At 41.4% G+C, this 23,815-nt stretch overlaps 1 protein-coding gene across 3 annotated transcripts in view; it reads left to right on the forward strand.

The window, feature by feature from the left end:
* Positions 1-23,815, forward strand: part of FOXK1 (forkhead box K1) — a 1,462,137-nt gene that overhangs the window by 807,187 nt on the left and 631,135 nt on the right. For all 3 annotated transcript variants that reach the window (XM_044089495.1, XM_044089496.1, XM_044089494.1), the window contains exon 4: positions 254-400. In XM_044089495.1, the coding sequence (XP_043945430.1) occupies positions 254-400 (147 nt within the window). The remainder of the gene's footprint in view (positions 1-253; positions 401-23,815) is intronic.

A 23,815-nucleotide genomic window follows, 5' to 3' on the forward strand; every position in this document is an offset into this window, starting at 1 on the left:
CTCTAAATAATTTCTTTGTAACTCATGTTTTAGATAAACTTTGAATTAAAGGGCCACATTGTTCATATGCACTTCGATCGCCTTTGCTTTCATCACTTTTTTAATTGCACATGTAAGTATTGGTTCTGAAAACTGGTAGACAACAAGGAGAATGCAGAACATTAAGAGGGCAGACTAAGTGGCTCAAGTGATATAAATCTGTCTTGCATTTTTAAAATCTCTGCAGCTTAACCTTTTTTTTTTTTATCTTCAGGATGATTCAAAACCACCTTATTCATATGCTCAGTTAATTGTACAGGCCATTTCTTCAGCACCGGATAGACAACTGACACTAAGTGGTATCTATGCCCACATCACCAAACACTACCCCTATTACAGAACTGCAGACAAGGGGTGGCAGGTAAGTTATTTTTTAGAGATGTAGGTGAATATTGTTATTGAAAAATAATTTTTTTGATGATGAAACACAACTCGTACTTTAGATCTTATATCCCAACTTTACTTTATATGTTTTATTCTCGTATACGGGATCTGTAATTACCGAGACTGACTATGGTGAAGTAACACTAACTGGGAAGTAACTGGCTGAAGTGCAACTCTGTCAAAGGGAACATTGTGACACATTTTCAGTGCTACATTTATTAGATTGTTATAACTTACCAGCTCATACATTGATATATTCAATATATTCTTCATTGTCAGTGTTGCAGTAATATTTCTTGAGGCTTCCTGCCATATAGAAGCCTGCAACCAGCTACCTTGCTGCTTGTTGGGCATATGCATCCAGGTCTTTGCGCATTCTTTCCTGTGATATCCTGTAATTTTACATCTTCCCTAGCCAATGGATGCCTGGAAACCAACATCTGAATGTCAGGGTATAAGGGCATCCATCTGCACCATCTTCTGTTTTTTCTCGCCGTGCAATCCAATGCTCTTCACGTTTGTTCAGTATACCAGTCAGTCAGCTTGTGTTTCTAGAGAACCACATTCTTCTTCTTCCAGTCAGATAAGTACCCCATTGAGGAAATTTCTCTACTAATTTAATGTTCAAAAATGTCAACAATTGCTTGAAATGTGGGAAGCAAATCCTGCATAAAATTTTCATTCATTTTGTCTGTTCTGAATGGGGCCTTAGCACAACATATCTAGCTGTCCTGACTGCAAAATTCTGTGCACAAATTCTCACAAGTAGGGTCAAGGTACTTGCCCAAGTATATGTAATCCTCTTCTTTGGCTTTCTCTGTGGTGTCATAATCCACTCGTACTGCAGGGATTTTGCAGACTCTGGCATGCGCTTGCATCATTCCAAAAACTGGAAAGACAGAATGTGAAAGAACTCCGATGTTAGTGAAAAAGCTTCAACTGTAGGTCTTAAGGTCTTATAATCCTAGGCCTGAATCCTTTGGTGCAACCCCTCGAGAGGCTGCTGTAATTTCCGGCATACCAATGAATTTCACTGAGGCTGACACATCATTTGGTTCTGAGTTTGCTTTGCAGGCCTCCCCTTCTGATGTCTTAGCCATGGTCCTCTAAGGAGACACCATGTCTTCCATGACTGCCAAAACTACAACCAAAGTTGTGGTCTGACAACTGCATCCACTGGTCACCCCTTTAAAAATGGACTACCAAACCAAAATGAATCGCTTCCTTTGCTTCAACGCTACCTCCTCCAACCACTGCTTCTCCGATTGAAGCCCAAGACCTTCTTAACATAGCATAGGAGTTTATGGTTTCATGAAATCTAGAGAGTCCTCTCATTCTTCCACCTCTGAGGTCTCCCCAACTAAAAGGAGAAGGGAAGTAGCTTTTCTGGAGGAAGATGATTCCTCTTCCTCAGAGGATGAAGAATTGTCTACTCTGGCCCAGACTCAGACTCGGACGCACTCTCCTCCTTCCTAAATCAGTGGAAATCCATCACTAGGGACTAATGGGTCCTCAGTATCATAGAGAAAGGATACTGTTTTCAATTCAGAGAAATACCACCCTTCTTGGGCATTCCAAACCATCAAAGGAGCAAGAAAGTCTCTTGCCATCTATTCTCAGAGAGCCACTTCACAAAGGATCCATCCAACAGCCCCTCCAGGACAGGAGAAAAAAGGTTTCTACTCAAGGATATTTCTAGTCCCAAGAAAAGAGGGCATTTTAGGCCCATCTTGGACTTTTCCAAACTAAACAAGTTCCTCAACATCCCAAAATTCAAAATGCGTACATTGCAGAAATTGCATCTCATGATTTTCAAAGATGCCTGCATGATCACCATAGACCTAAAAGATTTTTACCTCTATATCCCCGTAGCAGACAATTACATAAAGTACCTACAATTTGTAGCAACTGGCTTCCACTTCCAGTTGTTTGCTTTATCATTTGAGCTATCTACTGCTCCCAGAGATTTCACAAAATGTCTAGCTCCTCTGATAGCATATTGCAGAACTCTAGGGGTTCGTATTTACACATACTTTGACTGTCTCATTCAGAGGAGATCCAACTCAGAGACCTTAGACTCCTTACAGATCACTGTAGATTGCTAGGTAGGTATCACGTTAACTCTTCAAAAATCTCAAACTTTCCCTCAAACAAGGATTCTCTTTCTGGTAGCCCACTTAGATTCAGTTCAACAGAAAGCCTTCCTTCCCCAAAACAAAAAGCCTTCATTCCCCAAGACAATATTGCTTTCTTGACAGGCTACCTGACTGGTCTGCTTCCAAAGCATCACATTACTACAGGAAAATTCCTGAAGATACTGGGGTACTTGGCATCATGCATTTTCATGATTCCATTTGCAGAGATGCACATGAGAAAATTCTACTGGTTTCTGAAAAATGTTTAGGAACAGCACTTCCAACCCCTGGAATCCCTACTATCAATATCAGCTTGCCTGCACAGTGCTCCACCTATCTTTGAAACATGAAACTTTTTCTAAAAAGAATAATTCACTTGAGACCACCCAGAAGGAACCTCATTCTGGCATGAGATCTAAATGATGTGTTAGAAGAACTAATCTTCCTCCTCTATGAACCCTCTGCTGCTGCCTCTGTAAAGGTGCTCACCTGGAAGACCACCTTCCTTATAGCTGTTACATTAGCTAGGAGAGTTTCTGAACTACAAGCCCTCATGAATAAAGAACATGTAACCGTCTTCCATAGGAAGAGGATCACCCTCTGAATAAACCCATCATTTATGCCCAAGGTAGTTTCAGAGCTTACTTTAAACCCAGGGTATACTCCTACCAGTCTTTTACACAGATCTACAGAACAAGGCAGGTTGAGTCCTCCACTCCCTGTATGTGCACAGGCAGATCAGGTACTATATAAATGGGACAAAACCCCCTAAAAGAACACAGCAATCATCGGTGAGTTTCACACTGGTTAAACAGGGCAATCCTGTCTCCAAACAAACCATTTCAAAATGGATAGCTAACTACATTAAGTTCTGTTCACCATGGAAAGGATTTACTTGGACTTATTAAAGACCACTCCATCAGACATCGGGTGACTACCATTGCTTTCTTTAAACTAGTTCAACCCAGGCCATCCTAGAGGCAGCCTCATGCATCTTGGGGCAATACACTATAACCTAAGCAATGTCTTCAGGGCTCGAGCGGGTTTTACTGCTGCCATCCTGCAAAATATTTTGTTCCTATGATTGTACAGATGATCCACCACCCAACTTTCAGCTTTGGGAATCCTCCCAAGAATCAGAGGTTCATAGGTGTGTACTAGGCTAATGGCCCTGGAGCCTTTACAAGCATAGCCCATAGGATTACCCTGGCATCGTGCCACCCAACCTTAGTTCCTAGTGCCTCTGTCGAGTAGAGACACGGGAGTGATCCCCAGGGTGAATTTTCTATTTCCCATCCACTCATCAAGATTTCTCTTGAAGAGGGCCAGTGAGGTGCTCTGTTTGACATGTATGGGAAGTCTATTCCATAGCATGGGCAGTCTCTGGGTTATGAACCTGTCCCTCCAGCATGTTTTGTTGATTGTGGTAATGAGGTTGAGGTATCTGGAGCGTGTGGTGCTGAGGGATTGGGATTTCTTTAGATGTAGCATTTCTAACAGAGCTGGGTCAGACATGGCTTTGTAAGTCAAGCAGAGATCATCTCTAAGGCGATATGAGACAGAGAATAGTTGGAGTTTTTTGAGTCTGTCTGTATAGGACAAATGTTTAAGGCCTAGGATCCTCTTTGTGAGGTACTTTTGCGGCCTCTCCAGTAGTTGCAGGTGTCTAGTGAGGTACATGCCAAATGGGGCATTGTACTTGATGGTTGCCCTAATGAGGGAAGAGTAGAGGGAGACAATGACCTCTTTCTTCCTGGATGCAAAATCCTTAGTAATGAGATGTGCCACATAGAAGGACTTTCTGACCACAGTGGCAACGTGGTGGTCAAAAGAGAGGTTGCTGTCAACCTGTGTTCCCAGATCTCTTATAATGCCTTCTGTGTCAGTACTGCAGCACTAACTACAAAGAATATAATAATACTTGTGTCCCATTTGCCATAATTATAGATGTTCAAGTACAACCGCGGTGGTGGTGCTGCGGTAGCGTTGCTGCCTCACAGTAAGACGCTGTCTGGTTAAATTCTCAGCTGGAGCATCTTCTGCGTGGAGACATGCGTGAATGGGCGTACCTTCGTTGAAGGTTGTGCGTCAGGCCTGGCAAGCCGGTACTTAAAAATCAACTGCCAATCATAAGCGGACTGGAGTTCCGCTGTGGCGACCCCTAACCGGGAAAAGCCGAAAGACACAAACAAACATAGATGTTCAAGTAGATCAGTGTTACAATACACACTTCCACCCTTCAACCCTGTTATCTGCTGACCACTTGCCTCCCCCTTGTTGTGTGTAGGGGGGTAGAGGAGTTTTCCTGCAGATAGTCTTTTTATATCCATCATCCCCTGTCTACCTCCTATGTTTTTTTTCCTCCTTTTCACTTAAATTCAGACAACTGGGGAGGTCTTGCTGTTCTCTGGTATCAGACTGCCCAATCACTCCTTAGAAAGACCCAAAGATGGTGCAGACAGACACCCTTTTTATACCCATGCATCTATATGTAAGACTTTGGATGTCCATTGGCTAGAGATGATGAGAAGACTATAGAAATTGGGCCAGTTGCTGATGTCTGCATGGCCGGAAGACCCAAGAATCAGTACTGCAACATTGATCTACCTGAACATCTAGTGGAACACAACTGTACTTTCTTCTAATAAAGGCTTTATTGCTTCTAACAAAATTGAGTTAGCAGGTAGTGCTCCATACAATATTTCATTTTCAAAAGAAGCAAACCATTTCACTTTTCAATTGATTTGCTTAGAAGATTGTGAATAGAGATGTGATGACTGAATTGAAGTTTTGTTCTCTAATAGTGGCATATAGTACTGTATGTCACTCTTTTTACTATATGACAGTTAATGTTAAATTCTGGGAAAGTCATGTGGGTGTAAATTATAATATTAGGGCTTTTTGCAAATCGTGAGAGCCAGTTTAGGTAATTGGATTGGTGTAAGTCATAACTGCATGCTGTTTCAGAAGATTAGAATTTGAGTTATGTACGCCCAATGTATTAGAGTAAAGCCAGAACTTTTCTTAGATGGTTCAGACTAGTTTTGTCTGCAGCTTTTCTCTTTCCCAAGATTTTAGGAACTTGAAACATGGAGAACGTGTACTGTACACCATACCATCAAAAAATAAGATCAGAAAACATTCCCTGCAGGGCATATTATGATTGTTACTGTGATAGGCAGTGGTAATCCTATGGTTTTATGGAGCTCTGACATTCAGGATGGGGGGGGGGAGGTTGGCTTGTAGCAGGCAACTTCATTTCAGCTTTATCTATAGATTTCCCTTCTGATTAGTTTGCTGATGCTTTTTTCTTGTTTTTTGTCAAGACTGATTTTGTTGGACTCTAAACAGTATACTGCACATTTTTTCTGCATCTTATTGTTCCTGGCCTATTTGATCTATCTCTTATTTATTTTTCAACAGCTCAACCAGTCTATTCACTTAGGAATTCCCTTGTGGTATCTGATTGGTGACAACTGTTGAGATGATCATAAAGTGAATCATAGTTAGATGGCCGTCAGTCAGAGTCTGAGTGATTACTGTGGAGCAGATTGAATTATTACTTTAATGTGAAAGGTTGTAGCATGTGATATATTTGTAAATCTTCCAAAGTCATAGCATAGGTAACATATTATATAGCCAAATGAGAAAACGCCATCAGTAGTGTAAAACTCAAAGTACAAATGCAGATTACATCTTGCACACATTTAAGGAACCTAAATGGGCTGTTAAATGTGATTTTCAATAAAAAAATCAGCAGTTTGTGCGTAGCTACAGGTAACCAGTGGGTACATTTTTTGAAACACTTTTATTAATCATGGCATTTTTAAAAGGTGTCATATGTATGCATATAGTAAGAGATAAGAAAACAAACCTTAACATTCCTATTGTTGTTTTCATGAAGTGTACATTTTCTTTTTAATAATTTTCATTGACTCCAACATTACAATAAATTGCCCTTGTCCTGCTTCCCTTAAACCTCACTACTCCTCCTGAATATTATTCTGCATGTATTTCTATGTATTTTAGACATTCCCTTTTCTAAAGATCACTCCTCCAGTCCTTTTATCTCTTTTATAATATTCAGTTACAGTTGGTTTAGATTTTGATTTCCATTTTCTAGTAACTCCTTTTTGGAAGCCAACAGAATTAAACTTAGTAAGGTTTTAATTCATATCCTGTGTTCCAGCTGTAAAGAATCATTTCCTTAGTTTACAAGCATTTGCTCCCCCAACATTTCCAACAAAGTACAATGTAAGGATTTTTTTTAACTTTGTCAACTCATTACATTCCCTAAAAAACATTTTTCCAGTTAGCTCTTTCTTTCCCATTACACCTCCATCATTCGCTGTCTCCCCGAGGAAAAAAAATCTTTCAATTCTGCTTGGGGTGTAAAATATCTATGCAAACACTTTAAAACAAAAAACCTAAAACTTCTGGACTTTGTTGCATACATGGGAGGCATACATATATGTCTCCTTGTAAAATAACTTTTCCATTCTCTCCTCCCAATAGCCCCCCCCCCCCGATTTGATTCTTATAGTTATTCTGCATGATTTGTTATATCCTACTAATCATCTGTTTTTTGGTAACAGTTTCTGTTCTAGATTCATCTGCACATCTTTTGCTAAGGACTCCCCTATCCCTTTCTCTTTGCCTGTATTTTGTTTCAGTCATTGGTAAGGAAGGCAGTTTCTAACCTGCGGTCCAGACAACTTTTTGACCTCATCCTAATCTGTTACCTTTCCTTCTCTATAGTTATTTGCTCCCAATATCTTTGCTCCTTAGCCAGTTTTCCCTAATAAATTCCAGCTCCTTCTTACATATTTTTGTAACTCTACAGTGACGGCCATGCCCTGGCCCAGCAATCAAGGAGCCTCAATCCTCACCACTAACACCAGGGAGGTTGTCTCCGAAAAGAGGAAAGGATAACTAATACACACAATAAAGTACAATTTCCCTTAAGTGCACACAGAGGTCACAGTCAGTCTGGGGCTGGTTTCTCCTTTGCTCACTAGGTCCCCCAATAAGACTTCCCACTGGCACAGCTGTAGGGTCCAGGTCTCAGCCTAACTGGACAAGCTAAAACCTCTAGTACCCTCTCTGTCCAACCAGTGCTTCATTTCTCTGCCCCGGTAGCTGATACATACACACACACTTTGAGAAGAGGTTATACAACCACACAGACTTTCCTGGGAAAAGGCTGGCACAGGTTCTCCAACTGTGCCCCTATTACTCAGACCATACAGTAGTAATTCCTGCCACCACCCAGTTAATTATCAGCTACTAAAAGGCCTTTAAAAGAGTGTCCAATTATTACTGTGCAATATTATAAGCCAGTGGTAGTATGACTAATCAGTCTCAAGGCTTATTGGAAGGGCTTATTACAATAAACTCTATAAATATATAATGTACTCTAAAGCATACTTTATCTCTACATAAACCAGCCACAGGTAGAAAGTTTTAAAAATATTTGATAATAAATAATTAAAACACAAGACAAAACTACTACACCACAGAGATATCTAAGAGTTTAGAGATTACACAGAAACTTAAAATAATACAGTAGTACAGGTCTGATTTCAAAGAAAAATACCAAATTAATCTTTACTAGCTTTAACTATTCCTACAAGAAATCACAGTGCTAAAACTTACATGTGAGAATAAGGCAGAGTGCTGATAAGTTGGATATCAAGATCAAAATGCTCTCAGTCTCTCACTGAACAATAGTTTTTAAACACTAACCAACAGCTCTGCTGAGGACCTCTCTAATTACATCATTTTGACACTTAGGTTTTCTCAAGCCACAAACTGCATTATTTAGCAAGCTAACACCTGCTCTGTAAACTACAACAATACAAGGCATTTAGACCGTGGTGGTTGTGCTGCAGTAGCGTTGTCGCCTCACAGTAAGACGCTGTCCGGTTCGATTCTCAGCTAGAGCGTCTTCTGCGTGAGACATGCGTGAATGGGCGTACCTTCGTTGAAGGTTGTGCGTCAGGGCTGGTAACTCGGCACGTAAAAATCAACTGCCAATCATTAGCGGACTGGAGTTCCGCTGTGGCGACCCCTAACCAGGAAAAGCCAAAAGACGCAACAACAACAACTCTAGCAGAAACCAGAGAGATAAAGCACCTTCCACATGTAAATTCTGGTCATAAACTTTAGCCTTAAAACAATGGGCATGAACTTTCATCCAGACTCACTGGAGCCGACTTGTGAAACATGAAAGGGTCACAACATGCCTCACTGGGCCAGTAGAGTGCAATGTTGTCACATATTTTGCAGTTCCACATTTCACAGTATTCTTTTACACTCAAGAAAATATGCCTGTATTTTACATTTATTTATACAGTTGATAGAATTATGTATCAAATTCTATTTGACTAGGCTGGCAGCCTTCGCCTATCTCTCCCCAACCGTCACATCTCTTCCCCGTCCCCCCCCAGGGAACTCAAGCTAGTTTTTCAAGTGCCCCTTGAGAAACATCGCTTGGGAGTGTCAGGTCTATCTGGGTGTACCTCACCCCATTCCCTGTCTCGAGAGCCCATCTGCATTGGCATTGCTACTCCCACTGCGGTGCTGCACTGACATATATGCTTGCAACCCCAGGCTGCATCTTAGTAACTTAGCATTTTTGCTAACTGGCTCTGTTTAACCATGTTAGATGGTTGTGATCTGTCATCACGGTGAATTTTCTTCCATACAGATAAGGCTGAAGTTTTTGTAGTGCCCACACTATGGCTTGACATTCCTTTTCTACTGCTGCATAGCATTCCTCCCTGGGTTGGCACCTATGAATGAGATAAACCACTGGGTGCTCTTCTCCCTCTGAAGAAATCTGGCTAAGTACAGCCCCCACCCCATAGTTTGAAGCATCCACCTGCACAATAAATTCTTTGCTATAGTCTGGACTGGCTAACACAGGGGGGTCCTCCCAAAGCTTCCTTAAGCTTCTGAATCACTGCTCACGTGCTGGGGTCCACACTATCTTATCTGGCCTGTTCTTCCTTGTCAGGTCTGTGAGGGGAGCAGCTGTGATACTATAATTGGGAACGAACTCTCTGTAGTACCCTGCTGTCCCTAAGAATGCCCTCACCTACTTTTTGGTAACAGGTGCAGGCCATGCCTGAATAGCTTCCACTTCGGCAGGTTCTGGCCTTATCTTACCACTCCCCACTCTGTGTCCTAGGTAAGAGACCTCTGCCATACCCACCTGACATTTGCTCGGCTTAATGGTCAACCTTGCCCTCTGTAGTCTGCCCAGCACCTCCCTGACATGCTGAATGTGCTCTTGCCAGGAATGGCTGTAGATGGCAATGTCATCTAGGTAAGCAAGGGCAAACCCTCCTGCTCCTGCTAGGATATAATCCACCAGCCTCTGGAAAGTCACTGGGGCATTCTTCATCCCAAAGGGCATTTTGTGAACTCATACAAGCCAAAAGGAGTCAAAGAGGCTGACTTCTCTCTAGCACTGGGAGTCAAAGGCACCTGCCAGTAACCCTTGGTAAGATCAGTGGTTGTAAGATACTTAGCCCCACCCAGCTGCTCTAGGGCCTCATCTGTCCTAGGCATGGGATAAACATCTGACTCTGTGTGACTATTTAATTTCCTGTAATCCACACAGAACCTGTTGCTGCCATCCTTCTTTATCACCAACACTACTGGTGAGGCCCAGTGACTGTTGGACTCTTGAATCACCCCTAGTTCCAACATCTCTTGTACCTCTTCCCTCAGAGTCTGTTTGACTCTCTCAGGTACCCTATAAGGGGCCTGCCTAATAGGTCTTTGGGGTCCTGTATCCACCTGGTGCTGCACCGGGTGGGTGCACCCTGGTTTCCCAGTGAACACTTCCCCAAATTCCTGCAACATTGCTCGGATTTCTTGAGCCTGGGTAGGAGTTAGCTGCTGGGACATTGCTACCCCTTCCACCGAGGTGTCAGCCCAAGCCTCACTGAGGAGATCAGTCACAAGATCTCTCTCGGACTCCTCCTGCAATCCACTGCAAATGCTCAGCACAAGGGCCTCCCTATCATGGTAAGGTTTCATCCTGTTAACATGGTACAGTTTGTGTCCCTGCCATCTGCCTAGCACTTCCACCATGTAGTTAACATCACTTACCTTTCTCACCACCTTGTAGGGTCCCTCACAAGCTGCTTGCAGCTTGTTCTGTCTGACAGGAATGAGAACCATCACCTGCTGCCCCACAGCATATTCCCTAGCTCGAGCATTCCTGTATACCACACCTTTATCTGTTGTTGGGCTTCTGCCAGGTTCTCCTGGGCCAAGCCCATGAATTCCCTGAGGCTTGTCCTGAGGTTTACAACGTATGCCACAACAGACTCCTTGTGAGACTCGCACTCACCTTCCCATTCATCTCAAATTAAATTTAGAGGTCCCCTCACCCTATGCCCATACAGCAACCCAAAGGGTGAAAAACCTGTGGATTCCTGGGGAACCTCTCCGTAAGCAAACAACAGATGGGGCAAATATTTGTTTCACTCCCTCTTAAACTGATCTTCAAATGCCTGTAGCATGGACTTGATTGTAGAGTTTAACCTCTCAACAAGATCATTAGTCTGGGGATAGTAGGGGGTGGTCTTGTGCTTCACCCCACAGGACTTCCACAGACAAGCCAGCAGGTCTGACATAAAATTGGCACCTTTGGGAAACCTGCCCTACTGAAAATCTCTAGCAAAGCATTTGCCACCTTCTCAGCCTTAGCGGAGGACAAAGCCACTGCCTCAGGGTATCGTGTAGCATAATCGACAATCACTAGGATATACTTTTTCCCTGTAGAACTTGGGGTACTCAGAGGACACACAATATCCATAGCTACCCTCTGAAATGGCTCCTCAATCACAGGCAAATGCATCAAAGGAGCTTTCACCTTGTCTCCTGCCTTGCCTACCTTTTGGCACTGCTCACAGGTCCTGCAGTACGCTGTTACATCTCTGGAAATTCCAGGCCACTAGAAGTTCTGCATAATATGTCTTTGTACGTTTTATGCCCATATGACCTGCAAAGGGAATATCATGGGCTGTGGCTAGAAGCGCCAGACGGTAAGCTCTAGGCACTACCAACTGCTGTACTCTCTCACCTTCTAGCCCTCCCTCAGGGGTCCACTCTCTGTACCGTATCCCTTTGTTCCAGTATACAGATTCCCCCTTCCCTTGAGAATCAGGTGCCTCCCTAGCTACCTGCCTCAGGCCTTGCAATGTAGGGTCTGAGAGCTGAGCCTGTTTCAAGATTCTCCTTGTAACCCTTCCCAGCTCCCCTTCCACAGGATGTCTGACATCCTCTGACAGTGGTGCCTCACTGTCAGCCTTGGTACTACTACTCACCTCTACCTTTTTTAGTTACCCTGTCCAAGGGAACATCAGTACCCACAAGCAGCTGTGGCTCTCATTCAGTCTCACTGCTACAGCGTAGCTCACTCCCTGAAGTAACCACCTCAGCAGTCCTGGCTGCAAGTATGCAGTCTGTCTGGGTCTCCCCCAGGCTACCAGACTCACATGCTTGTCTCCTAGCCTGACTGTGTGCAACTGCATAAGTACATGGGCCTGCCTTATCCAAATCCTTCCCTCTCAGGACATCTGCAGGATGGTAGTTCCATACCCCTGCTGTCTCAAGACAACCTACTGTTGGCATTTTGTCTTTGCCACTTACTGGCTCCCTCACCTTTGGTTCCCTACCTTGCCTCCATGGACACCTGTATGCCACATGGCCCCACTGGTTGCATTCAAAACATTTCACCCTAGGTCCTAGATATTTACCTGGACTAGTGGCTTCCCCTGCTACTGGCGGATTCTGTTGGGGCAGTCTGTGCTGCCCACCATGGGTTCCTTTAGACCTATGAGCAGTACTGGGGGTCCCTTTCCTGTGCAGGGCTGCCCTGCTTGCTAGGTAGGTCTCCCTTCTTCCTCAACTCCTCTGAAGTAGCAAACTGTTTATCAGCTAACCAGATCCTCATGTCCTCAGGCAAAGTGCTAAGGGCTTGTTCCCTTACCAGAAGGTCTGCCAGCCCTTCAAAAGTGGTGACCTGACATCCACTCACCCAACTATGAAAATAAGTGCTCAGTTCAACAACATATTCACATACGTTTTCATCTGCCTTGCATCTATGCTCACAAAACTTTTTTCCTATACATTTCAGGTGTTGGCTCAAAACATTCTAATAAATGTCTTTTTACAGCAGTATAATCAAAACAGTCAATGTCATGCATTTTTGCTAAAGAAGTTACAGCTTTACCATGGAGTAAGGGGTCAGGAACCGTACCCTGAGCCTTTGGTCAACTTCATACTGTTTACATACCCGCTCAAACATATGAATGAACCTATCAAAATTATCCCCCTCTTTAAACTGTGGAAGAAATTTACTGACCTTTTGTGCTTCTGGGGTCTGGTTACTCCCTTCCCCATTACCTCCATGACTCTGGCGAAGAGTCAGCATTTCCCTTTCATGCTTTCTTTGCCGTCCCTGTTCTTCGGCTTCTTGGCTCTTTATTCTCTCAGATGCTTCTAGTTCCATACGCCTGGCCTCCACCTCAAGTCTCTTCAGCTCCAGCTGGATTTCTAAGTCCACTGCAGAAAGGTTGAGCTGTCTATTCTCTGAGGATATTGCATCTCCACTGTCAATCTGATTGTCCTCCAGGCTGCTCTTCTCTGATGCAGCTGTAACCAAGGCTGCAATCAGGTCTACCTTAGTCAGGTTTCCATGCACCAGCCCCCCTAGCCTGGCATCTCCGCCAACTGGCTCCTTGTCAGCTTTTCATACTCCTCTGCTGACATGCTGTCTGCTCACCCTGACTAACACTAAGCTAAGAAAAGAAATAAAACAGTTGTGATCTGAACTCTGAGTATACACTGCTTGGCTGTTTGAGTACAAAACACTTTTAGAGATCACTGTACATAAGCTACAGGAATTCGCTCTACCCACACCACTACAAGCTAATTAGTGTGTGAAGTAGATCCCACCACTGCAAACCACATATGACGGCCAAGCCCTGTCCCAGCAATCAAGGAGCCTCAATCCTCGCCACTAATACCAGGGAGGTCGTCTCTGAGAAGAGGAAAGGATAATTAATACACACAGTAAAGTACAGTTTCCCTTAAGTGCACACAGAGATCACAGTTAGTCTGGGGCTGGTTGCTCCTTTGCTCACCAGGTCCCCAATAAGACTCCCCACTGGCACAGCTGTAGGGTCCATGTGTCAGCCTAACTGGGCAAGCTAAAACCTCCAGTACCCTCTCTGTCCAACCAGTGCTTCGTGTCTCTTCCCAGGTAGCTGATACACACACACACACACACACACACACACACACACACACACACACACACACACACACACACACACACACATACACACACACTTTGAGAAGAGGTTATACAACCACACAGACTTTCCTGGGAAAAGGCTGGCACAGGTTCTCCAGCTGTGCCCCTATTACCCAGACCATACAGTAGTAATTCCTGCCACCACCCAGTTAATTATCGACTACTAAAAGGCCATTAAAAGGGTGTCCAATTATTACTGTGCAGTATTATAATCCAATGATAGTATGACTAATCAGTCTCAAGGCTTATTGAAAGGACTTATTACAATAAACTCATAATGTATTCTAAAGCATACTTTATCTCTACATAAACCAGCCACAGGTAGAAGGTTTTAAAAATATTTAATAAAAAATAATTAAAACACAAGACAAAACTACTACACCACAGAGATATCTAAGAGTTTAGAGATTACACAGAAACTTAAAATAATACAGTAGTACAGGTCTGATTTCAAAGAAAAATACCTAATTAATCTTTACTAGCTTTAATTATTCCTACAAGAAATCACAGTGCTAAAACGTACATGTGAGCATAAGGCAGAGTGCTGATAAGTTGGATATCAAGATCAAAATGCTCTCAGTCTCTCACTGAACAATAGTTTTTAAACACTAACCAACAGTTCTGCTGAGGTCCTCCCAAATTACATCATTTTGACACTTAAGTTTTCTCAGGCCACAAACTGCATTATTTAGCACACTAACACTGCATTATTTAGCACACTAACACCTGTTCAGTAAACTACAACAATACAAGGCATTTCACATATACACTCTAGCAGAACCAGAGCAATAAAGCACCTTCCACATGTAAATTCTGGTCATAAACTTTAGCCTTAAAACAATGGGCATGAAACCTTCATCCAGACTCACTGGAGCCAACTTGTGAAACATGAAAGGGTCACAACATGCTTTACTGGGCCAGTAGATTGCAATGTTGTCACATATTTTGCAGTTCCACATTTCACAATGTTATTTTACACTCAAGAAAACATGCCTGTATTTTACATTTATTTATACAGTTCATAGAATTATGTATCAAATTCTATTTGACTAGGCTGGCAGCCTTCGTCCATCTCTCCCCAATCGTCACACCTACTTGCAATCATCACTGTTGGCAAAATCTCTTTTCTCCATTCATGTGTTGGCTTAGTTCTTAAAATTCTTTCTGTAACTTTATGAATATAATATTCTGTGTGGTGGTAGTTATTCTCCTCATGGATCTGCATCTAAAATCCCACTCTCTCCTTATTTCTTTAGCCCTTTTCCCACCGTTTTGTCATCATCATCATCCCATTCCACTTTGAATTAAAACTGTCTGCGTGTATATGTATATGATGAGCATTAACTCTGTAGCTGTAAAATATTCCTTCAGATCAGGTAATCCTAAACCACCTTGTTCTGTTGGCAGGATTAATTTATCCCACTTAACTCTCGCCCTCTTCTTCTCCGAAATAAATTCTTTCAACTTCTTATTAGTTTTTGCCCAGAAATTCTACTCTGGTTGGTAAAAATATGCCAGAAATGTATATAAAACTAAAAGAACTAAAAACATTTTCTACGTATCTTACTTTCCATATCCATAAACAAAAGCTTCCAGTTTCTCAGTTTTTGTATTATCATTTGTTTACTCTCTTCCACATATCCTTATCCTCCCTACCATAAGAGAAACCTGTTTAATTCATACTCCTAAGTACTGCATCGTAACGTGTCCTCATAAATGTGGGTGTTGCTGAACGAATTCCTCTGTGAGTACATAATTTACAGCTATATAGCCTTTGTTTTATTTTTTTATTAATTTTATAGCCTTAAAAGACTTGAAATTGACTTAAATGGATTCCACAACACCAAGATGTCATTTCCTGGATTTATTAAGTATAAAATAATATAATATGCAAAAAAAAAAAAAAACTACTTTTCTTGATTACCATACCAATTATATCCTTGAATTTCTAAGTCCCTTATTTTTTTCTGTTGGCCCTAATTATAACAAACAGCAATCTAAGCAAATCCAATAATGGACATGCAACGTCAGTGAAAGACCAGGTTTATTACTCCACAAAGCTTTCAGGAAAAGTCCCTTCTTCAGTGTGTGGGCATTAGTTAAAATCAACAGTCACTTCATACAATTCAAAAATACAACAGCCCAATAGAAAAACACATTCAGTCAGTTGTGGTGCAGCTAAAATTTTAAAGCCATGTAGTGCCTATGCATATAAAAGCTTCAGCATACATACAAAAACATACATAAAAAACATACCTATAAAAGTATGCATATAGAAAACATTCATAAAAGAATGGTTATAAAACATTTTGCTTCATTTTCAGTATAGGCTTACTACTTACAGCTGAATTTAAGCCTGGTCTAGAGTCGGCATTTAAGTGAGTTATCCATTCATATTCACGAACCTCTACAACATTATTAAGATCACCCCTTCTCTTCCTTTTCATTATTACATCAATAACCCTGAAAAGAAAGTGTGTTCATCTTTTGCTTCACTAATGTGCTTGTAAAGAGCATTTGTATCTACCTTTCTTCTTATTTCTGATTGATAATCCGATCTTGTAGCTTCCTGTTACTTTTGCCTACATAAAAGGCAAGGCATTTCGTGCACGAGACCAGATAAATTATATTTATTGTATTACAAGTAGCATACCCATTAAATCTGATCTCTTTTTCTGTTATCAGGTGTTTAAAAATATTGTTACTCTCTATGTCTTTGCAACATGTGCAATTTAAACAAGGGAAGGTGCCTTTTTTAATGCTTCCATGTTTCTATGATGGATTCTTTAAATCTTTATAACATAAATGTTGTTGGACAATTGCGATATGCAAAGAGGGGTTTATCACCTACCAGCTTCTTAATGTCAGGCATAGTCATTAAAATGCTCCAGTTCCTTTCTATAATCTGTCGTACACCACTGGTTCTTCTTTTGTATGTAGTAACATATCTCATGTGTTTATTTTCACTTTTCCTATCGAAAGGGCCACCCCTGTCTTTACACTGTGATGAAAAATAAAGCAAAACTTCATTCCCTCTCATACTTAAAACCTCACTTCTTTGTTTTAACAAGGCTTCCCCTTAGCTTTGTATAGTAAAGTCATCAATCATATAATTTATTTGATTGTCACATTGTACATTGTTAGTATTGAGATGACAGGCTCTCAACATCTGTCCTTTGACTATACCTCTAAACACATGAGGTGCATGTATTTTTATTTATTTATTTATTTTACATTTGTTGATCGGGATAGCCCGACTGGATGCATGTCCATTTTCAGCGGAGGCCCGGGGAGAAACGCTCCAAGGGTAAGCAGATACATCATAACATAATACCAGCATTGCATATTACAGACTATTTACAGTGATTACATAAGTAAGCAAGTTAAACACGTTCCACAGGTTAGAGTTAATTCCAAGCATAAGTCAGGATTAAATTAAATTGCACAGAAAACTGGTTAACAGATTTTTATACATTCTAGAGAGAGTTAGCCAGGCTTGATACACTGACATAGCCAGTTAAGTGCCAAATGTTGTTTGTGTCTAGTTTTAAATTGGCCTAAGGTAAAAAGTAAGGTAATATTAGCTGGAAGAGAGTTCCAGGGTCTACTTACAGTTTGCAAAGAGAGAGTCACCGGCTGTGTTATTAATTTTGCTAGTCTGAATTAGTAGTTTGTTAGAGGATCGAAGCGGTCTAGGATTGTTATAGGGGGTGATAATATTTTTAAGTGCAGGAGTATTGTCCGGATTATAGAGGATTTTATAGGCCATAATCAGTTGGTTATAGTGGATTAGGCTGAGTAGTTCAAGCCACCCAAGCTGATTTAGATTGATACAATGATGTGTCCTAAAAGGCAGCCCAGTGGCAAACCTGGCAATGTGGTTGTAGCAAATTGAGAGTTTAAGGACAGTCTTGTTTAAATTTGAGAGTAGAGGGAATGCATACAGAAGGGCTGAAAGAAGGTGAGAGTAAGCTATGGCAATTTTTAGCTGGAGGGGTTAGGAAGGCTTTTATTCTGTAAAGTGACCTTAGTTTTTTATTGATGGTTTTGATAGTTTGGTTAACAAGTAGGTCGAATTTCAGATTATTATCTATGATGACACCTAATAGTTTTGTAGAGGGGTCAGGGGAGATTATTGTGCCATCATTTGAATTTTTGGTAAAGGTGAAAGCGGTAGACCTACGTGTTGGTGAAAATAACAGCATTTTAGTTTTTTGGGATTTAGTATCAGACGACGTTCAGAAAGTCAGTTTTCTATTGTATTAAAGGTGGTCTGGGTAGCTGACCATAACTCTATTGGAGATGTGGCCGAGCAAATTTTGGGATGACAGTATAAAGGTCATTAATGAAGATTGAGAACAGCAAGGGCCCTAGTATAGAGCCTTGTGGTACTCCAAAGGTGTTAGGTAGAAGATTAGAGAGTTTGTTCTGCCAGAGGACAGCCTGCTGTCGACCATTCAGGTAGGATTGAAACTATTGAAGGGCTCTAGTATCTAGACAGAATGTTTGCAGGGTGTGGATTAAAAGTTGGTGATCAACCATATCGAATGCCTTGGAAAGATCCAAGAAGAGGGCTGAGAATATATAGTTATTGTTGCGATTATGGTTTATGGTGTTGGTAAAGGCTAGGAGGGCTGAAGTAGTGCTGTGATGAGGATGAAAACCATGCTGAGTGTCTGCCATAAGGTGATTCTAGATTAGCTGATGCATGAGTTGTCTATGAATACATTTTTCCATAATCTTTGCTATTGGCCTATAATTGGAGAATTCAGTAGAGCTGCCTCCTTTGTGAAGTGGGATTACATAGGATATTTTCCAGAAGGTGGGAATTTTAGCTTCTACTATGGTTCGATTGATTAGTATTGAGACGGGGTAAGCAATAGCATCAGCTGATTTTTGTAGGTACTTGGCAGGGAGTTGATCAGCAGAAAGTGTAGTGGGTTTTAATTTTTTGATCAAGGTACGGATAAGTGAAGTGGCGACTTGTTAGAAGCTGAATGCTAGTAGGTTTCTAGGGGTGGTACTTTTCAGGACCAGGGGACCTAGGAGGTAGTTGACTATCTAGGGCTTGAATTGTCTCCGTAAAGAATCGGTTAAAACTGTCAGAGACATCTTCAGGGGTTTTATCAATAGTAGCAGCAGTGATTGGGGTTGAAGTTTGTCCAGGATGTAGTAGATTATTTAAACCTGCCCAAAACTTCTGAGGGTTATTTTGATTTACTGTCTGTAAATTACAGTAGTATTGTTTTTTGTCTTGTAAAATGGATTTTTTCATTTCATTCCTGGATTGCCTGTATTTAATGTGATCTTGGGGGTCTTTAGAAGAATGCCATAAAGCCCATGCTTTGTTTCTAAGGGTAATTTTGAGTTTAGAGTCTTTAGAAAGCCATGGCGCAGTTTTTGCCTTTGTTCTCTTGGAACGAACAAGTGCTTGCACATCAAGGATCTCAAGGAATTTGTTGTTAAAGTATGCTACTGCTTCCTCTAAGGGGAGGTGTTTTAGAATAGACCAATTACATGACTTTAGTTCTTGTTGGAATTTGGCAGGGTCAAAGTTTTTATTGTTTTTAACCTTTCTGAGTAAGGGTTGTTGGGAATTAATGGCTTTGTGCTTAATTACATATGTGAGAAGGTGATCGCTTAGGCCATCAGGGAGGGTACCAGAGGTGTACAGTTGGGGGTGGCTATTTATGACTACCCAGTCAAGTATGCTTTCTTTTTGGTTGGGTTTACCAATCCTGGTAGAGGTGGATATGATTTGTGTAAATGCATGCAGGTTAATATGGGTGGTTGGGGGTTCTGAGGAACAGGTGCCCCAGTCTATGTTAAAGTCTCCAAGTAGTAGGGTTTCTTGGGGGTAGTGACATGATAGCCAGTGCAGGATATCTTCAAGTGTAGATATATTGTTACCTGGGGGTATGTACATACAGATGATATTAATGCATTTACTTTTATTAAGTTGCAATTTGGTGGCAAGAATTTCTGAGTTATTAATCTGAGGTGGTTGTATTATGTCTATAGTGGCATTCAACTCAGATTTATAGAGTACAGCTACCCCACCCCCCTTCCTGGAAGCACGATCCAGCCTGTGTATGTTGTACCCAGGTGGTAACACTTCATTGTCTGTAGTGTTAGGTTTTAACCAGGTTTCAGATAAACATAGAATCTCAGGGGAGTGGACATCCAGAAGCGCATGCAATTCATGTACCTTGTTATTAATGCTACTAATATTGAGATGACAGGCTAGGATACAGTTAGTTGGCCTGTTAATTGTAGGTTTGTAGCTTAGATTGCAAGTAGAAGGGGGTATGTGTATCTGAAGTGGGTGGGCCAGGGTTGGGGTGAATATCACCACCAAGTATTAGGTTAAGTCTATACTTGGTGATGAACTTCAGGAATTTGTTTATTAGTTTGTGGTAGTGTTTGGATCTAGAGCTAATGTGCCTGGGGTTGAGATGTTGATAGAACTGAACAAGATGTTGGATAGGACCTAGTACTGTAAGTATGGTTGAAGATGGGAGGATTTACAGCTGGGGTGATAGTATGGCCTTTCAGGACCTGAAATCCCATTTGAAACTGGTTTTCATATAAGGTAAGGAGCGAACAAGAAGGGTAGTGAAGAGGCGTATGTCTTTATTTGTGATTCAGCTAGTGAGTTAAGGAACTGTTTTACCTGGTGATGCAACACCAGAAGATAGAGTGGTGAGGTAAAGGTACTGGAAGGGTGATGGGAGAATGCCAGATGAAAGCTAATAGGTGCTATTAAAATGTAGGTAGAAGAATGGGGGTGGGAGGAATTATCCCAGATGAAAGCTGATAGGATCTAGAAAGTGGGGGAGTGGCTATAGTACTTTAAATTTAGAGGTACTGGGGGCGTGAGGGAATTGGGGGCAGGGAGGGGAGCGAAGAGAGCCCGAGTGTAGCAGGGCTATTGCAGTTTACAATAAGGTGTCCTAAAGCTATAAGGTAAGTATTACAGCTCTTAATGTAAAAGTCAGTTTACTTAAGTTACAGGGGAAGGAGGCAAACACTCAAGTAGAAAAAAGAGCCCTATGGCTGACCAAAATGGTGACCTGCTTAATTACACAGCACTGTAAGTGAAAGCTTAACAAATGCTTTTTGTGTGCAACCTACTCTGCTTAAATGCTGAGAGAAACTGATTTTGTTATGCTGACCAATTGCAGTCCTATAGACTCCGTTTTGTAGGTAAATGTAGAGTCCAATCTGATTAAATGCTGAGAGAAACTGATTTTGTTATGGTGACCAACTGTAGTCCTGTAGACTCCGTGTAGGTAAATGTAGAGTTCAATCTGCTGAAATGCTGAGAGAAACTGATTTTGTTATGGTGACCAATTGCAGTCCTGTAGACTCTGTTTTGTAGGTAAATGTAGAGTTCAATCTGCTTAAATGCTGAGAGAAACTGACTTTGTTATGGTGACCAACTGCAGTCCTGTAGACTCCGTTTTGTAGGTAAATGTAGAGTTCAATCTGCTTAAATGCTGTGAGAAACTGATTTTGTTATGGTGACCAATTGCAGCCCTGTAGACTCCGTTTATAGGTAAATGTAGAGTTCAGTCTGCTTAAATGCTGAGAGAAACTGATTTTGTTATAATGACCAATTGCAGTCATGTAGACTCCGTTTTGTAGGTAAATGTAGAGTTCAAACTAAGTCACACCAGGTCAGCCAAGGGGGGAAGAGAGAGGGAAATCCTAAGCACCTTGGTTTCAGCATTGATTTATCTATTTGCCTGTACATCTTTTTTGTACTCCATTGTAATAATGCTGTCACCCATTTTCTCTAGTTTTATATCCAGGTAATTTATACTGTCAGTGGAATAGTTCATTGAAAAATTTAAGTAACTAGTAGTTTGATTCAGATACTCAATAAATGTCTCTAGCTCCACATTCGTGCCATTTCATAACAGAAATACATCATCAACAAAACGCTGGAAGAACAGCACTTTCCCTTTAAACACTTCAGGACACTGCTGTACATATTTATCTTCCCATTCAGCTAAAGTAATATTTGCATATTTATTCGCCACTGATGTCCCCATTGCTACACCAATCTTTTGGTGGTACAGTTGTTCATAAAACATAAATACATTGTTATTCAGAACCAACTCAAGTAGCACACACAAAATTTCTACTTTTCTACCATCAAAATTTGTATTTTTACATAGAAAATGTTGTACTGCTTCTATACCAATATCATTGGGGAGCACAGTAAACAAAGATTCAATGTCCAAAGTAGCCAACAAAAATTCACAGCCTTTATGGTTTTCATACCACTCATATAAATGGGACAAACAATCTTCCCTGTCTTTAATATAGCTCTTAATCAGGGATAGATGTATACTAAGAACAGATTGTAGGTAGTATGAGATAGGTTCCATTATCTATCCACCCCCCCCCCCAGAGACAATAGGTCTAATTGTGGGGAGGGTGAAACTCTTGTGTATTTTTGGCAGTCCATGTATACCTGGTATCCTTGGACAGGGAACAGTAAAATAATTAAATAAATCATTACTTGTTTTACCATTTAACTACATTTCATAAACTGTCATATTCACATTACTAATAGCCTTAGATATATCTGACTCGTTAATTACAGTGAACATGGATGCATCATCCAGAAATTTGTGCATACAGTTATCATAAACCTCTTTATCTAAAATCACCACTGCTCCACCTTTATCAGCTTGTTTTATAATAATATCACTGTTCCTTTCCAACTTACATAAAGCTTAATTTTCTTGCACTGATAAATTATACATTCTACTTGCAAGATTTTTACCATAAAACTGTCATTTCTTTCTGACAAATATCATTAAAAAGGGCCATTCGAAGGAACAAATAAGCTGGATTTTTTACAAACATTAGGTTCATTAAGTAATGTGTCTTTACAAATCATTTTCAAGCTTAAGTTCCTCACAAACATTCATAAATCTGTCAGGGCATCAACCATTGTATCTACATTAGATGGTATAAGCTTCAGGCCTTTACTTAATAGTGAGACATCAGAATCAGACAGAGCATAGCTAGAAAGATTAACTACAGATGTCCTTCTATTCCTATGTTGCAGTATTCTAGTTGTGGAATTATCTGCCCTCAGGCGACTCGTACGTTGGTTCTTATACAAAAGCTTCAGCTTGGCTGTTGCAGCGTATGTCAGACATAACGCCATAAACCAGGGGCCTTAAATGTGACGTCTGCACACACAATCCTTAGAACTTTTCAGTCGCAGACGACCTACGCATTATACAATCGCTCCTTCACAGGCGTCGCATCAGTAAAGCTAAGTAACCTATTGGGTTTCTGTTTTTCTGGTTTTGCCGATTGTTATTGCTTAAGCTTGGTTGTTGTAGCCTTTAGCTGATGTCAGGCAAAAAGGGAAAGTGCCAATGTGGGCACCAGATTCCCCATAAAGATGCCCATGATAGGTGTGTTTTTTGCTTAGGCCGGAAGCATGACCATTCCTCCTGCTCAATTTTGTCAATCATTTGTGCCAAAGACCCTATGCAGCCGTCTGGCCGCTTTAAACCTCTATCTAGAAAACCAGCGCCTAAAACGGTTAGCCTTTAGAATGGATCCCGCTTCGGACGCTGCACCTGAACATCCGCGAAAGAAGGCCAATATTCCTAGGCCTTCCTCACCTGTCGCTTCGCTTCCCGACACCCCGCCAACTACTGATCTAGGAGTTGAGCGTTCGGCGGATCTGTCGACTTCAGTGATGTCCCTCGAAGAAGCCGTTGCATATCCGATGACTGGCACGTCCTTGGAGCTTGCCCAGACACCGACTACCATCTATGTCGAGGGGGAACCAGTTTCTGCGGTACCTCCGACTGAGATCCAGACTTCGAAAATGATGACTTCAAAATCTGACTCCAGGCCAGTTCCTACCTCCACCCCGGCCAAA

Source organism: Protopterus annectens, chromosome 12.part0 (assembly GCF_019279795.1).
Source record: "Protopterus annectens isolate FY-2018-M chromosome 12.part0, PAN1.0, whole genome shotgun sequence".
Lineage (NCBI taxonomy): Eukaryota > Metazoa > Chordata > Ceratodontiformes > Protopteridae > Protopterus > Protopterus annectens.